We start from the raw sequence: 18,517 nt of genomic DNA on the forward strand, positions 1-18,517 counted from the left end.
GGTTGCATTCCAATCAGGGACTGCATAATTAATGTTGATGCTGGCATGCTTTATCCCAAAACTGATATCAACCAAACATGTCTGTAGTTTATATAGTTTGCATCTTCAACTGAGCTAGACATTTACTAGTACACCATTGTGTAAGTTGGAGGCTGTAGTACAGAATCTGTACAAAGGGTTGTTGAAGATGAACCACTCCATCATGCGTCTTTACTTAGGTTGTACTTGACTATAAGATCAACAGTGAATTTAACTTAGTAACAGTGGATGACCTTTTTACATTACTTTACATCTGCATGAAGCAAAATGAAATGATAGGCATTTACAGTCTCTTCATTGAGTGCCTTTAGCTTTGGCAGTGTATTTGCACTATGAGACAATTTGGGGGGATTAGAACAAAATCAGACTGAATAATAACAATTTAAAGTACTACTATGGCACTAGTCCTGGGTAGAATATTAAGATAAAAATATCTTTTTTTCCAGTTTCTGATCACAGTGGTCATTTAAAATGTGATGGCTAATATGTAAAACCCAGGGAGATAAACTCCTTAAGAATATATTGTGAAATTTCATCCAGACCCAACATGTTCATAGGTTCATACTAGGCTATCTGCCCTAGGGCATTTATAAGCCTAGCCAGAATGTGTTTGGCTTTCGCCACCCATTTTAAATTTATTTTGCTATGCCCTTTTTCGAGGTTAGTATACTGTGCCTCTGTCTAACAGTGACACAGAAGTGATACCCGGGGTAAACCTACGATCTCCCATCCACCATCATCTCTTGAAGAGAGTCAATGAGGGACTCTACCTAACCTGGACTGGGATTTTATTCCAGAGTGAAGGGAGCCTCTGGGTTATGAATCTGTCCCTCCAGCATGTCCTATTTATTTCAGTGCTGAGGTTCAAGTCTCTTGAGCGCGTAGCTTGATGGGATTTGGATTTTCTGAGGTGCAGCATGTCCATTAATTCCGGGTTGGACATGGCTTTATACGTCAGGCACAGATCGCCTCTGAACAGGTGGTATGCCACTGAGTAGAGCTGGAGTTTCTTTAACCGGGTAGCATATGGCATCTGTTTGAGCCCTTTGATCCTCTTGGTGAGGTACTTTTGGGGTCTTTCCAGTTGCTGCAGGTGTCTGGTAAGGTACATCCCAAAAGGGGCATTGTACTCAATTATGGGCCCGATGAGGGATGAGTAAAGAGGCACGATGACCTCCCCTGATCTAGATGTGAATCCCTTCATGATTAGGTGGGCTATATAAAATGTTTTTCTAACCACTTTGGCCACGTGGTTGTCAAATGAGAGATTGCTATCAACTTGGGTCCCCAGGTCCCTAATTACTTCTTCTGTACTTAATGGATTACCACCTATGTGGTAATTTGTGGGCACTTTGTTTTTGCCAAAGGGAATGACTATACACTTTTTGGCATTTAGCTTGAGGCCATGGCTCTGGCACCAGTTGTCTATTTCTATGAGGCCCTTTTGGAGGATGCTTGTGTCGGCTGGAGAGTTGATTATGGCACTCAGTTTGCAGTCATCTGTGAACTTGGTCAGCCACAGTCCTTCCGTGTTGGCCTGTACCTCCGAGAAATATATACCGAACAAGAGAGGTCCCAGGATTGAGCCTTGTGGGACACCACTTGTAACTGGTTTGGAGTCTGACATGGCTCCAGCAATTCTAACCATGTGGGTTCTGTCCTTGAGCCAGTTTGCAATCCATCTAGTGACATAGGGGTTTATATTTAAGCTGGTGAGCTTATCTATAATGCCCGAGTGGGATATTGTATCGAAGGCTTTTGCGAGGTCCAGGTAGGCTGTGTGGACCACCTTCCCCTCGTCAGTGGTCTTGGTGACTGTTTCAAAGAAATCAACCAGGTTTAAGAGGCAGGATCTGCCCTTAACAAAGCCAAACTGGGTAGGATCCAGTGTTTGTAGGTCCCCAATATCTTTATTTATGAGGTCCATGATGATCCTTTCCATAGCTTTGCAGAACAAGCTAGTCAGGCTTATGGGGCGATAGTTTCCAGGATCCGTTGAGGCACCACCTTTATGGAGAGGGACCACTGTTGCTGTACGCCACTCTTTGGGCACATATCCTGTAGTAAGGCTGAGATTGAACAGTAGTTTTATGTTTGGGTTTAGCTCTTCTTGGAGTTCATGTAGGGCGCAGCCCGGGACACCATCTGGTCCCATTGATGCTGTGTTTTTGCTTTGGAGAGGCGGCTCTTACCTGAGCATCTGAGATGTCAGGGGCAGCACTCTGCTGGGATAGATATTTGCCCTTTTGGTGGGGAGGGGGGGGGAGAAGTTTGCGCTGAACCTGTCAGCTAGGATGTTGGCAATGTCTGTGGGTTCGGTGTATTTTTGTCATTTTGGACTAATTCTGAGCATATCTGGGAATTCCCACCCAGGTTCCTAACATAACTAAAGAAAGCCTTGTGATTATCCTTAGTGTCCTGTGCAATTTTTCTCAAAGCTGGCCTTAGACGATTTTATGTGTGCCCGTAGTTTTTGCTAATACTGATCAGTGATGACTTCCCTTTTGGGATTTTGCTCTATCATTTAGTAGCTTTCTCCTTCTATTGTATAGTTTGTTTATGGCTGGGGTCCACCAGACAGGACGTCTGCCTTTGGAGGATTGGGTCTTGGTTTTATTTGGGATTGCATGATCCATGCATTCCTGAAGGTGTTCATAGAATGCGTTTATAAAGGATTCTGCAGTCTGGGCCATATTTTCCACAGGCCGGGGCTTTGAAGGATTCCACCTCAGTTTTGAGGAGTGTGAAATTTGCTTTAGAAGTTTTTCACTGTGGTTTTCTGGGCAGGGGTGGGGTCGGGATGTGAATATCCAGTGAGATTAGTTTATGGTCTGATCTTACCAGTGAGGATACACTTCTGGTCTGGAGCATAGAGTCCCCATGTTGGTGATGATCAGGTCCAGTATGTTTTCCCTCTTGTGGGAGTGGTAACAAGTTGTTCCATAGCATTTGAGTTTATAAATTCTAGGAACCTTTGGGCTAGGGTGTTGGAGCTAGAGTAATGCTCCCAGTCTATGTTTGGGTAGTTGAAGTCGCCCAATATAATGGTGTTTGGAGAGACCTTCATATTTTCCAGTGTTCTCAGGAAGGCCGAGTGGGGTTCCTGGGTTTGGGAGGGTGGTCTGTAGCAGGCTATAAACTGGAAGGCAGTTTTACCCACTGTTAGTTGCACATGGATAGTCTCTGATGCTTCGTGCTTTGCCACCAACCTGGAGGTGTGGGTATCTTTGATGAATATCGATACCCCCCTCCTTTTGTGGTTCGGTCCAAGTTTTGGGGCCAAAAAGCATAGTATGAGGTATAACCTGGTAGTGCTGGGGTGCTCTCGGGAGCCCTGAATCAGGTTTCTGTTACTGCACAGATATCGATGTTCTCCATGCTAAGGAGAGTTTCGAGTGCGTGCATCTTGAGGTTTAGACTTCTGGCGTTGAGTAGCATTACTCTTAGTTTCTTATCCCTTGTGATACCCATGGAGGTGGGTTTGTCTTTTGAGCCTTGCCTAAAAAAGGCACTATGGGGGTAGCAAGAGCCTTTGCCAATATCCGAAAGCCCAGGGGTGACAGGTGCAAGCCGTCCCTAGCGAAGCATCGTGGCTTGTCAAGCATATCATCCCAAGCTGACAGGCATTGGATCCCCTTTGAATGACACCAGTACTTAAGCCAATTGTTGAAATTGATCATCTTGTCTTCATATTGTGGCATCATTCTTGGTGAGGGTAAGATGCTACTCAAGGTCAGGGTCATACCGGCCTGGGCTACATGCTCAGAGAGCTCCTTTATGTCTCTTTTCATGTAGTCCAGGGAGGTACGTCTCAGGTCATTCACACCAGCATGGACAATGACTGAGTTATATTTGTACTTGCCTTGGAGTGACCTGAGTGCTTGTGTTATGTGGCGGATCCTAGCGCCCGACAGGCTGCTCACCGTGACCCTCTCCTTGTTCAGCCTGGTGAGTGGGACGTCAGTGTGCCTGACGATAGAGTCATCTATTACAAGTGTATCAGGTGTGTTGTTTAGTCTTAAGGGCTGTGACTGTTTGGCACACTGGCTTTGTGAGATATGTGTTGCACGTGTTTTGTTTTGGGGTAGCGGCTGCTTGGGTGTCTGCTTTGGAAGTCTCTGCTGCTTTGGCAGATCTTTATTTAGAGCCTCCGAGTATGTTTTTGTGTGATTATGTGTTTGGTTTGCTGTCGTGGTAGGTCTATGTGAGACTGGAATTGTAGTGAGTGTGGTTTCCTTCTCCTCCTGACTGGTTATGCCAGTACTGAGTTGAGAGAGCTTAGCCTCTAGTTTGGCTATATGGTTGCATCTCTCACATGTGTTGGAATTTGTTGGGAGGAGGAGAGGGTTGTCTGTGTACATGAGGCAGTTGTAACATTGCCTCAAGATTCCCAGATTCACCAGCTGGACCGGAGAGGAGATTGACAACTGACCTTTGGACATGCTAGAATAATATTGGGAATTCCTTAATAATTGAAAACCAGGGCCAGTGGGGAGTGAGGGTGTAGTGCTTTTAATTTTTAGTGCTGACTTATATAATTGCTTTAGTGAGCAAGTGCCAGGTAACTTAAGTGCAATGTGTTACAGGTAACTTAAATGCAAAAACGACAAACAGTAACTTTCTTTCAAGTGAAACAAGGAAATAAGTACAGTAAGCAATGCAGATATCACTAGTGATCCACAGAAGCTGAGAAGCCAGTATTAGGTGGAATTAGCGTTCCAGGGAAATAACAAGCAAACAAACAACAAGCATATAAATAAAGCTCGATTCAGCAGGCCTGGATCTAGTCTATGCTACAGCAAACAAGGTGTACAAATTTCAGTAAGATACAGTTCAAATATTCAGGCACTATAAACCTTTAACCAGAAATTCCCAGCTCAGAAGGGCAGAGTTCAGCCTCTTCTCCCACAAGAGTGCAGACCACAAACCTTCTTAATGTAAAATAACTGGCCTGAAGCCCAAGTGCTTAAACCAGAACTAATACACTTTAAGAATAACAGACACTGGGCTCTCAATCAGCAGTTCCCAACTTAGAAGGATGAAAGCTACCTGTCCTGCCACCACAGTGCATGCCACAAACCTTCCTAATGTAAAACAGCTGGTCTGAAGCCCAAGTGCTTAATCCAAAAGATTTAGAATGATAGCTACACTTTAATCAAGTTACTACCAAGCAGTAATAAACACAATTGAATACTTTAGAGAATGCCTGGATTAGTGCTCAAGTTACACAAACAAAGCTAGATCCAGCAGGCCCGAATCCAGTCTATGCCACAGCAAACAAGGCACCAACTTCAGTAAGAAGCAGTTCAGATATGCATGCACTATAAGCCTTCAACCAGAAATTCCCAGCTCAGAAGGGCAGAGTCCAGCCTCTCCTCCCACAAGAGTGCAGACCACGAACCCTCTTAATGTAAAATAACTGGCCTGAAAGCCCAAGTGCTTAAACCAGAATTAATACACTTTTAGAATAACAGACACTGAGCCCTCAATCAGCAGTTCCCAACCTAGACGGATGTAAGCTACCTGTTCTGCCACTACAGTGCAGACCACAAACCCTCTCGGTGCAAAACAACTGGTCCGAAGCCCAAGTGTTTAAACCAAAAGGCTTAGAATGAGTTACACCAAGCAGTAATAAATACAACTGAGTACTTTTAAGATGATGCAAAAGTAAAAAAAGTAGGTAGAAACACAAGTACAGTAAAAGCTGATGAAATTTTTTTTTTTTTTTTTTTTTTTGCACTAAGGAAGCTAAGTAGCATTGATGTGCCACAGACAGGTACACTGTAGGGATCTTATTGTAGGGAAGAAAATATACTTTTGTGTGCAGGCCACAGCTGTTCTAAAAATAGTCGGTAGTAACAAAACAATTACACTTTGACAGAAAAAGTGAGACTGAGTTTTCAGTGCAGAAGCAAGGACTGCAAAATAACAGAGGATATATGCATGGGGCTAAGCAATTTTTGTATGAATCAGGTTCAGACCCACCACTTATGTATTTGTTTGTTTTTCTATTAACTGGGTAAATGGACTGGGGACTGTTTTCAGGCACAACCCTGGACAAATGGCATGCAGACAAGTAGAAGTTATTATAATATTATTATACATTTCAAAATGGAATTCGCTAGTTATTTGTCAGTATATATCACAGAGAATGTTTCATTCGAATGATGACATACTCAGGAGTCCAGCAACCACTTATGCTGTATTGCAGTGTCAGTATTGGAAACATTAATCCAAATACATGGGGTGGAAATAGAACCTACAGCCTTCTGATTATCCAGTAACAAAGGTGAGTGTGCTACCTCTTGAGCTACTAAAACTTGATATACTTTTATTCTGATAGGGAAATAACAGAGAAAGAAATGTGTGCTAAAGGTAAGACATAAAACAGGCACATGAAACTAACAACTCTTGTCTCTTACCTATGTTAACCCAATTCTTAATGTGTTTTAAAAATTTGTCTTACTCATATTTTGTATTTTTGTATGTTAAAATTCTTTTTTCTTACACATATTTTGCATGTTTAATTTTTAAGTACATTGTAATGTCTGTTTCTATTCTATTATCCCTGTATTGTTTGTTTTCATAATCTTTGAATTATTTTACTATGTACTATCTTAGTATTCTTTTTATGGAGCTTTTCTCCCTGGGCTGTTGCTAAAAACAGGCAACCTGCCTAGTCTGACGCTCCCAGTAAACAACTGTAAGATAATATCAAATCTGATATTGTCGGCACGACAATATCAAAAGCAAAGAATATCGGCCAGGTAAACAGAAATCTCTGCAGGGGGAGATTTCCGTTTACCTCAATGTAGTGTGGTCTCGGAGTTGGTATATTTAAGTAATGGGGGGTGTGGGGGGGTGCAGGGGGGCTTGCCCCCCTGCCTATGCCCTTTATTTTTTTGTTTGTTCTTTTTTGTTTTTTATACTTGTTTGATATTTTACTGCATCAATAAATTGTGTTCGATGTTTATTGCTTCGATTCAGTAAAATTTCAACGAGGTAATATTAACGCATTAAATAGATGCACAGAAATAAAAAAGATTGCATGAAAATGGGATCTACAGGAAAAAAGGAGAAAGGTCATATAGTAGGACGCATACACAGACGTGGCGACTTTACAATGTGTCACATCAGCTAACAAAAATGTAAGTGGTAAATCACACAGCAGAGTGAGGTATAGCAAGTGTTAAAGTTAGCTAAAGTATGAAACTAATGGCAAAAGGAGTAATACACTTTGTAGAACAAAGTGACAGAAATATAAATCACTGAAACCAAAGTAAGGTAATTTAGCAAGTTATGAAGCACTAAAAAACAAGAGAATAAAGTGCATGACTATTCATGTAAATGATATTAAACAATGGAGAAGGAGAAGAGTTAAGTCAAGTTTCAAGAAACAGAGAGTACTTTAGTAAGATTTTTGACAGGAAGCAAATGTAAAGATTAAAAAAGGATGACAGTGGTTATTTCCTTTTGGAAAATAGGGGGGCTTAGGTGGTATTCTGCTGTGTTAGAAATCAAGTTAGGTGAAGGCAGTAGGCTGAAGGTGATAGATGTAGGTAGAGGAGATATGTTGACAATGTACCGATAAGGACAGGAAAAAATACATAATGATACATGGGTATGCAACTGTAGATGCAAAAGAAACATTTTGTATATTCTTTTTGCCCTCACTGCCTGCATTCCTTCATCTGCCCCATGATCGTTTGTCCCATTTACTCCCTCTATAGGACATGAACTATCCATGAAGGAAGTTTGCTGTGCCCTAACTCCTCAGTCCTTGCTGCTGGCCACTCTTCCATATACTGCACATGCCCAGTTCTACTTACAGAATATATTGCTTGACATGCCCTTCCCCCACCGTGTCCCAGTTTTTGCACCCATGTGTTGTTAGTACTTTTGGCCAGCCCTAGGTGTCAGTACAACAGCAGGAGTAGTTTGATTGGTTAATCAGTGGTGGCTGCTTAATCCCATCCTCTCCATCTGGCTCTTCTAGCACCCACGTCACTAGTCAAACATGGATCATCAATGCCAAAGTCAGAGAGCTCTATGTTTTGAATCAGGTAGAAAAGTTCAACATTTTTTAGACAGTAATGGAGTTCATGCAATGCAAGAGCATTAAATAATGACACATTTGGAACATTTTAACTATAGTTTATGACAAAGGCAATACAAAAAAGATGTGCATCTTTTTTTCAGGAATCAAAACGTTAAGAATATGTAGACTGGTTGGAAAATTTATCTTAGGGGGTTCTTTACCATGAAGATAAGATTATGCAACAGGAAGTAATGAAGTGGAAGATGAGTACAACAAAATAATAGATAGCTTTTAAGATCACATTGCAGTAAGTAGTGTCACAGGAGCAACTATGAAGATAAAGGGTTGATAAAATGATTTTAAGTTTGTACAGCAAAAATAATGCATTTAGCAGTCAGAGAGATTATATACTATGCAAGTATTTAAATGGCATTTAGACTGTGAGGAAGATGCTGGGTAACATTTAAATTAAAAGGAGACTATATGTACAGTAGTTGAAAAAAAAGCTGCATAAAGGGAGACAATACTTAAAGTAATGGCACAAAATATGAAGGAGGTTAGAGGAAATAAAAAAATGTTTTGCATAAGGAAATTGGATTAATGAAAATGTATAGAAGCAAAGTCATGCATTACAAGGGAAGAAAGAACAATTATGCCCAATGTTAAGAGAGTAAAGAAAGAGGAAGAACAGTATATGGTAGAAATATATGATGGTAAAGATAAGGAATTAACAAACCAAAGATAAATAGCAAGAAAGACAGAAGTGTATTTAACAAAAACGTTAGGAGGAAAGGAGAAAAATGTTTTCAGAGAAAAGACAGAAATGGTAAAGGAAGAGGAAAAGTGATTGTGAATGAAAGGAATATTAGAGAAAATAAGTACAGAATTCATTACAGTGGAGTGTGGTACAGAGTGTGGATTTTATTAAGGTATGTCAGAGGAAACAGTTAAAGATTGCTAAATATTTGTTTTATGAATGATTGTTTGAGAAATGCATGGATAGGATGGATAGTTTATGAGAGTATTATCAAGGGTCTATATTAAATCCACGAAAACCCTTTTCAGCAAACGTCTCTCTGCCAAATGCTAACTGTCTAAATCTGACTCCATCAAACGGCCATTTCAGCGATTTTTTTCCTAGGGGAAAAAACACTTGGCCACTGTAAAACTTCACAAAATTTAAAACCCTCCAAAGTGGGGGGGGGGCTTCACCCCCTAACTAAATATACCAACTCCAAGATCGCACTACAGTGGGAAAAAGAGCAAATTCCTGATGAAGGCCGAGTGTTGTTTCCCCTAGGAAAAAATTTGCTGAAATAGCCATTCAACGGAGTCAGATTTTGACAGTTAGTGCTCGGCAAAGAGCCATTCACTGAAAAGGGCTTTCACAGATCTTATGTAGACCCATTATCAAGATTATTAAGGAAAAATGAGATGTGAGATGTTAAGAATTGGAGACTGATACACAGGATTATAAGCAGGTCTCTGATCATAAACAAGTTCTTATATGGTCGAGAAATGGATGTCAAGAAATTCACCTTGAGACTCAAGCAAAGCTTAAAATGTGAATCTTGACATCCATTTTGAGATCATATAATTGCTTGTTTATGATCAGAAAGATCTTACCATACTTCTTGTAGTACATGGAGCTTTAGCTTGATATAGTACCACTTACAGAAAAAGAGAGAAGAAACAAAAAAGTGTATGAGACCCACATGTGTAATAGCTTTGAAAATGGTTAACACATTTAGTGCTAAGACACAAGGCTTTGGAGTACATGGATAGTAAGCTACTGCAATGTATTACAAAACATAGAGAGAGAGAGAGAGAGAGAGAGAGAAACTGTAGAAGTAGAAAGTGTTTTATAGCTTTGAAAGCTGTGCATATTTAGGACTCTCAGGCATACAGGGGCTAGATATGTATCTGATTCTGTAACATCTTTAAAATTTGTAATACTCATTACAATTCCACACAAACATGTGGCATCCTCAAGGGTTTACATCTTTTAAAGCTGTATGAGCTTTCTGCCACTGTTTATCCTCTAACATGAGGCTATAACTTAATTATATTGAAAGGTACTTAACAAATTTATCTTTTTCCAAAATTTGGAACACAGTTATTGCACTCCATGCACTATAATGATATTAAATATGGATTGTAAAATACTGACAAGGATACTGCAGGAATGATAAATATAAATCTGGATTAATTTGAGAAAGAATTGGAGAGAATTGGTAAAAATAAGAATATGAGGGAAACATTGTGGTGGTGAAGGAAACACAAAACAAATTTCATGAAAAAACTAAAGGATATTTAGTGAGCTGGGACCTTAAGAAAGCATATGACAGTAAGTAAAGGGAAATATTTTAGGCACTAAAAGAGATGTATGTATGAATTAAACTGAAGAGGATCTGGAAAATAAGTGCACATTTATTTATTTATTTATTTATTTATTGGCATTTGATTACCGGGAAAGTCCACTGCGCCAGGGAGAGCCCATTTTCAGTGGAAGCCTAGGGAGAAAAGCTCCAGGTTTAAATTCACAGAAAAAAGCATTTCACAAATATTACAGAGAATGAGAGTTATACAATAAGAGAAAATAAAAGCAGTATAAAATATAAATTATACAATGTAGGTAAAGGTAATATTATATAAAACAGTGTTAATCAAGGTCATAGTACAGGCTGTTAGCTCATTTAACAAATGCCAGCCAGGTCTCATGGTTAAGTATTTTACAGTTTGAGCTCCAGGATGAACACACATTTCAGGAGTTGCTTTAGTGTGGAAGTGATATTGTGTATATAAAGGAAGCGGTAGAATGCAATCTGGATGGGGGGAAAGAGAGGGAGAAGGATTAGTAAAAGGTGAAGTGAGAGGAGAAGTTGCGAGTTAAGGGTTTATAGGATTAAGCAGGAAAATACTCTACCTCCCTTTGAACCTGCTGCCTCTGCAGAATTAAAGTTTCTTTCATGGAAGACTACCTTTCTTTTGGCTATTTCTTCTGCCAGAAGGGTTTCGGAACTGCAAGCGTTAATAGCAGTAGAACCTTTCATTATTTTTCATACAGCTCGGGTTTCTCTGAGAACTAATCCTTCCTTTATTCCTAAGGTGGTTTCCAGTCTGACCCTTAACCAGTCTATTCATCTGCCTACCTTTTTCAGTAACCCCCAGAATAAAGGGGAAAGGATTCTGCAGTCTTTTGATGTGCACAGACAGTTGAGAATTTACTTAAACAGGAATAAACCCTTTCGGAAGTCTGAGCAGTTGTTGGTTAGTTTTGCTCCTGGGGCTCAGGGTAAAGCTATTTTGAAACCATCTCCAAATGGATTGCTCATTGTATTCATTTTTGTTACCTGCAGCATGGGAATGTTCCCCCTCAGGGTATTAGGACCCATTGTACTAGAGCAGCCTCTACTTCTGCAGCTTTTTTGAGAGGTGTGCCTACTAAGGACATTCTAGAAGCAGCTACTTGGTCTTCTGTCCATACTTTCACAAAGCATTACAATCTACCTTTGTTTTCTAAATGCAGGGCTGGTTTTGCCTCTGTAGTTTTGCAAGGCCTCCTTACCAACCCTTCATCTGTGATTCTTCCTCCCCCTTTTGTTTTTTTTCCTGGGCTTTGGGAATCAACCCATATGTTAGGACTGCAGCAGTGAAACGAATAACATGGTACAGTTGTGTACACTTACCATAAATGTAGATGTTCAAGTGTATTCACTGTTGCAGTCATGGTTTCCCACCCTCCATTCCCCCTTTTTTCCCAAGGCACAGACTAGATATGTTATTTTTGGATGGCATGTTTCCAGGGTGTTTCCTTCCTGGTTTAGCCTTCTTTTGGGGGCTCCTGACAGTTAAGTCAAGAAAAACTGAGGAAATGGCATCAACCGCCTCCCTTTATGTCTGACGTTCTGACATCAGTTTTACAGCCGATGGCAGCTGATGTCATATATCGAGGACTCTGGTATTCGGGCCGACTGAGGGCTACCGGGAGCTGGATAACCCATATGTTAGGACTGCAACAGTGAATACACTCGAACATCTACATTTATGGTAAATGTACACAATTGTACTTCTGTGAATGCCATTGTTACATAATGCAGACACTAGCATTCTATGAATTCTCGGTTCCCCTTGAGAAAATATTTCAGGTGATTCCAGAGAGGTAGCGGGCAGCGATGATTGATATATCTTATGGTGTAATAAAAAACAAAAGTCCAGATCAGGTACCAATTGCCTGTACTCCTTTGTTCAGGATAAAATCAAATGATAAGTGCTTTTATTCTGTTGATGTAAAACAGCTTAATCAGACACAGAATTTAATTTGTAACATCATTAAATGCATTAAAAGCATTGATTTAAAAACATGTAACAAGTAATAACCAAAAGAAATCTTCAATAATGCATATCCCCTAACTTAAAATAAACAAGTTAATAGCCCTGTTCAAACCTGATTTACTAAAAGCTTTAAAATTAAATCACCAAACCAGCTCTCTCCTTAATAAGAAAGAGTTCAAGTCTCTACCTTCTTCAAGTTGGGAGGGTGGCCTAATGGTTAAGGTGTATGCCTTACAAACGCAGGGTTTGAGTCTCACAAGGTATAGTTGGCTAGGCTTAAAATGGCTCGCAAGGGCAGTTAGCTTAGTACTAATCTATGAACCTATGAATCCTTCACTTTCTCAAGAACAAGAAGACTGGTCGGAAATTTAATTTTAACAGAAGTGTTTACCATTTGACTTTATCTGGATTAAAAGAGTGCAATCAACTGGTACCAGCTTTGCACTTTTTTGGCTTCTTGATTTGCCCTTAGCTTGAATGGCTACTTTTGTATATCTTATGTTTATCTGCTGAGTTGCCTTGCTTTGTTTCTTCCCATAAAGGCAGATGTTCACCCTGTTGTTAAGAACATGGAAATACAAATGTGACCCAGTGTTTGAGCTAATGTTTTATTTTATAAATGGTACAGTTTAGTGCTGGAAGTTAACTTCATGTATATGTTCAGAGAAAAATATCTATAATATTCATGGCTTTAGAGTGGTCTGTCCTAATTTCAGGCATAGTCAGATTTCCAAGAGGTATCCTACTAATATTCAGGTGAACTTTTGCAACCTTCTGAGGCAGTTTGTTCTTCATCCTTATGTGCACTGCACATTGTCTTCTACTAGTTTTCTCTGTAGTTTAATACCTGTTTAATTAGTGTAATAAGAACAACACTCTGGTGCAGTCATTAATGTTACTGTTCCACAACTTGATAACATAGTTCAGCTCCTCACCAGGGTGCCTTCTGTGAAGATTCTACAGGCTCTTCCTGTGTGAAATGTTACTGAGGGCAATACATTCTACCCAGACTTTGTGATATTTTCCTTGTGGCAATGTTTACCTCTCAAAGATATACAACTTCATTATTTTATTTAGCATTTGTTTACCAGGAAAGTTTAACCTGGAACGAGTCAATTTTCAGCGGAGGCCCTGGGAGAATCACTCCAGGCACATCTTTGTAACTGGGGAGAAAACTGGAGTGCCCAGAGGAAACCCACATGAATCCAGGGAGAACATGCAGACACTGCACATAGTGCACCCCAGCTGAGAATCGAACTGGGGAACCTCTTGCCGTGAAGCGACAAAGCTAACCACCACACCAATAAGCCATCATTAAAGTGATGATTCTCCAACTTGCCAATAATTATGAGTACCGGATGATTTGGGATGGCTGTTGCTTTTTGCTCAGTGAGTGTCATGGTTTGCTCTGGAGCTCCTGCAACAGTACATAAGTCTTCTAATTCTTTTGGCTTTTCCCAGTCAGGGGTCACCACAGCGGACCAACTGTCCGCTCATGATTGGCAGTGGGGTTTTTATGGTGTTGATTTGCCAGCCCAGCACCCAACCTTCCACAGAAGGCACACACATGCACGCACTCATGCCTAGGCCCAATTTAGAGTGTCCAATCCACCTACAGCATGTCTTTGGGATGTGGAAGGAAACCTGACCACCCGGAGGAAACCCACACGACCACAGGGAGGACATGCAGACTCCGCACAGAAGGCACCCCAGCTGAGGATCGAACCGGAGAACCTAATACATAAGACAAAGTGTACATGAGAAAATAAATGAATTCAAGTTATACATGCATGCTCCAGATCACATCTTTCCATGAACTGAGACAGCAGTTTCACAAACAAAATAGCTCATGCTTGAGTTTATTATTTACTAATACATTTCAACCGAGGCACCTGAGTGAGCGAGTGAGCGAGTGATGGACTGACGTTTTATATGGGACTGACTCCTGTTTTGTGACCGTCGAGTAACAGGATAGGCCCTTCACACATCTCATTTTAGTGCTGAATTGTTAGAAAGTTAGTAAAGATAGCCAACTCCATAGCACAGCAGATTTGTCTCTGTCTGTACCCCAAACAATTTAGGTTTACTGGTGGCCTGAATGCTGGAGAAGCAGAAAAGGGATAGATTGGAGCAAGTAACAGATGCTGTCGTATCCATCCATGGTATGGTTGTTTACAAAAGTACCACTGTAGGAATGCAGTTTGTAGAATGAAACAGAAGTACAGTAACCCAGCTGAACATCATGGGTGTGTGTAAGCATGCACCCACACCTGGCTTAGTGCAGTGAGCATTCCATCATGATTTCTGGATGACAGAGGGAGTGTTAGAAACATGGATGGTGGGCCATATCTCCTGTCTTGCAATTCCGTCTCTTGGGAAGATCTTCACTGTTCCCCTGGTTTGCTGAAATGGGATTTCAATATTCTTGTCTCGACAATCTCGTATTCGATGATGTGGGCTTTCGATGATGTCAGATACACCCATGTGTGTGTGTGTGTGTGTGTGTGTGTGTGTGTGTGTGTGTGCGTGCGTGCGTGCGTGTGTGTGTGTGCGTGTGTGTGTGTGTATGTATATATAGGTAGCTGCACACTAACAAAAAATACAGAACGTTCTCTTAATGCAATAATGCCCTCCAGAGTGTGTGTTATTATAGAAATAATACCCTTCCAGGGGTGTAGAGGCTTGAAGCCACTGCAAGACACCTCTGGGCATGCATAATTTCCACAATAATACACACACTGTTGAGCACTATTGCTTGCTTATCTTTCATAGCTGGTTATATCAAACACAACAAGTAAATAAAATGTATACAGCAGCACTATCAAAGCTTTAAAAGTTACATAAGTGAATGCATTATATAGTTAACATGTTTTTGTTTTAAATCTTTACAGATTGTTTCCCGCTATGATATCTTGCTGATGTTGGAATGTGTTGATACACACGAGAAAGCTGTGAAAAAACTCTTGGAGGAATTAAACTCGTAAGTGTTGCAAACATCAAATTTATGTGACAGTAAATATTGCAGGTACAAACTAAAGCATCTAGGTTGGCCTGGTGTCACAAGAGCAGGAAAATGGGAGAAAGTAGTGTTGACAGCCAGTTAGAAATTCCATCCATCTACCCATCCATCCATGCAGCCTTCCTTCCTTCCATCTTCTAAACCACCCTCTCTCATCAGTTTCTCCAGTGCTCTGGTTACTAGATGATACCAGTTTATCTGAGTCACAGTCTCTCTGAGTCATGGATCCAGCAGATTAAGTAGAGAAGATTAAAGGTAAACTCTTCCCATCACTGTGGCTGATCATATGCTAGACATATTTTCTTCCTTGCTTTGATAAAGTGCAGTGTTACCTGGTAAGGCAGGGTAGACCAGATTCCCCTATACCTTACAACAATCTCCAGCTTGTTTTGTGAGATTCTCAGGTATTCCCAGGTAACCTTAGAGAGATAATATATCCAACATGTCCTGGGTCTGCACCAGGGCCTTCTTCTTGTGGACCATGTCTGCCATATCTCCAGATGGAGGTGCTCTGGATGCATCCTTACCAGGTGCTCATACCTCATCAGCTGATTTCCTTCAACACAGAAGAGCAGTAACTGTATTCCAAGCTCCTTCAGGATAGCCAGGCTCCTTATTCTTCATGCAGAGTGTCCAATAATCAAGTATCTGATTCCAAAGGATCACTGTGGATTCCATACTGCCTAAAGGAGTGGTTCATCTGTCCTTGAAAGAGGAGAGGTCAGGGCTGTTTTTCCAATACTATCTACGTGTGTTCTCTGGATTTGGGGAAGGCATATATGACTATGAGCCCCTGAATGTGTCTTGAAGAAAGTCTCATAGCAGTTTGGAATTTCAGGCCACTGTTGAATGACATTCATTTCCTGAATTTGAGAAATGAGAGTTGTGTTCATATTGTCAGTGTTAGGTGGCACAGAACCCCACCAAAGATGTGCCTTATCTCCCCTCCTGTGTGTGGTTTTCATGAACAGGATATCAAGGTGCAGCCAATGTGCAAACATACTTAGCTTGTGGTCATGAGAGTTGTGAGTTTGTTATTTGCAGTTGATGTTATTCTATTAGTTCCAAGTGACCAGTGACTTATGACAGACATTGGAGTATGTATTCCTAAGAGTGAAGAAGCTGGGATGAAAATACTCATCTCCAAACAAGAGCTCTTGGTTCTGTTCTTGAATAGGCTTAATTACTTTTTATAAGAAGCTACATCATAAAAGGAGGTTTTTTTATATAACTATTTTCAGTTCCCACCCCTCCCAATTGATGACCACCTAGCCTCTGCCAAGAACATTCATTTGCTCCCCATCACAAGGATGACAGCTGATTATGGTATGGCCACCATTCAGGTGACATTAAAGTAATTTAGTTTTTAGATTTTCGGTCCTAACCCCCCTCCCCAAAAATCTCTGCCTACTGATATGTGCACTTGCATATACAAAGCCTACTGTATCTTCTTCTGTGAGTGTGTGATTCTGCCTGTACTCCATGCAGACACATTTTGGGAGAGTCAATTCATGTCCACAGTCCATACACTGCATGCCACTGTAGCAGGTCAGACCATCTCACTTCTCCAGGATGGTGAACTGGCATTGGTAATGCTTCTGTGCTGTAAAAAGTTATGTCCAGTATTCTGTTTATTATGAACAGAAAAATATTAAGCCATAAAATCAGCATTTTTTCAAATAAACTTCAAGACAGGTACATGATGTATACTTTCACCATGATAAATGTGAAATTATAAGCAAGCTTCACTGATGGTGGATTGCTACACATAAAATGCCTAGTAGAAGAGCAGGTAATCAGAAGATTAAGCAGACTGGCTGGACAAAACCAAACTAATTGTGCCAGGAAGTATTTAGTACCGCTGATACCTTTTTTAAGCTTGGATTTGCCACAGTGAGACATAGTCAAGCTATCCCTCCCAACCAAAAAAAAAGAAAGACTCATGACATGACACACTCACGATACACTGCCTTATTTATAGCAAGGCATGCCTACTTTTGGGGGGCTTTACTAAATATGTATAATATCAAACATGGTAAGCTTGCTAACATTACTTTCCAAGTGAGTAATACCACTTTTCTTCTAAAATGTTTTACTGTATTTTTAGCAGAGAATTAACATGACGATGTACAGACCCGTGCATACCACTCAACTGTCCAGATTTTCACACAATGTCCAGATTTTTGCCTCATATTTTTGGTCTGTTCTTCATAAAATTTTGTTTTATCTAGCCAATCTTGTCAAATCAGTGAGGAGTGAAGTAAGACAATATTTCAGACATTTGAGTTTGACTTCATACTCCAAAAAATTCATGCTAATACAAAATCTGTTATTCTATCAACTTTGAATATTTGTAAGAGCATTATTTAAAATTGCCCCTATTTCTGAGTCTTTGCCCCCCCCCAACAATATTTATGGCTTTGTCCACATTTCTTGCTGTAAGAGGTTGAAAGGTATGGACCTGTGGCAAACTACTTTACTTCCAACATTTCAAATTAAGCATTTCTGATCGTAGAGAACATTAACCTTTATATTAGCAAAACTATGCTGCTCAGTATAACTGTTTTCATGTTTCATAATGACAAATTTTCTCAAGGTGGACATTCATAAGCTGTTTTTTTTCAAGGCAAAGCACTTTCTCTCATTTCAGATTTAGCATTTTGACAGACATTGCTGCAGTAAGGATTTTAGCTTTCTCTGAAAATAAAGTCCTCTGAGGGTAAGGTACCTGTTGTATCCGAATCAACAAATCCAACGGAAAAAAGAAGAACACAACAATCGAAGCCAACCAGTTGCTAGTGTACTAAAACAGCTTTATTGTAAAAGTAAACGCTTTCACATCTGCTCAGGATGCTTCATCAGACTTGAACAAACATCTAACTTTCAAATATTTAAATACACACCCTACAATTCATTGAGCCAATGAAATCAAACAAACAATTATCACCAATTTGCATCCAATGCTTATATATCAAAGACATATATCCATAAGGCAAAAACATATATATATATATATATATATATATATATATATATAAATGCACAGTAAAAAAGGACATCCATTACATATAAAACTACTGTCAAAA

The 18,517-nt window shown here is 40.1% G+C and overlaps 1 protein-coding gene across 2 annotated transcripts in view; it reads left to right on the plus strand.

Annotated features, from left to right (window-relative positions):
* LOC122807082 (deoxyribonuclease gamma-like) overlaps positions 1 to 18,517 on the plus strand; it is a 925,207-nt gene that overhangs the window by 467,678 nt on the left and 439,012 nt on the right. For both annotated transcript variants that reach the window (XM_044078020.1, XM_044078021.1), the window contains exon 3: positions 15,304 to 15,392. In XM_044078020.1, the coding sequence (XP_043933955.1) occupies positions 15,304 to 15,392 (89 nt within the window). The remainder of the gene's footprint in view (positions 1 to 15,303; positions 15,393 to 18,517) is intronic.

Source organism: Protopterus annectens, chromosome 7.part0 (genome assembly GCF_019279795.1).
Source record: "Protopterus annectens isolate FY-2018-M chromosome 7.part0, PAN1.0, whole genome shotgun sequence".
In the NCBI taxonomy this organism is placed as follows: domain Eukaryota; kingdom Metazoa; phylum Chordata; order Ceratodontiformes; family Protopteridae; genus Protopterus; species Protopterus annectens.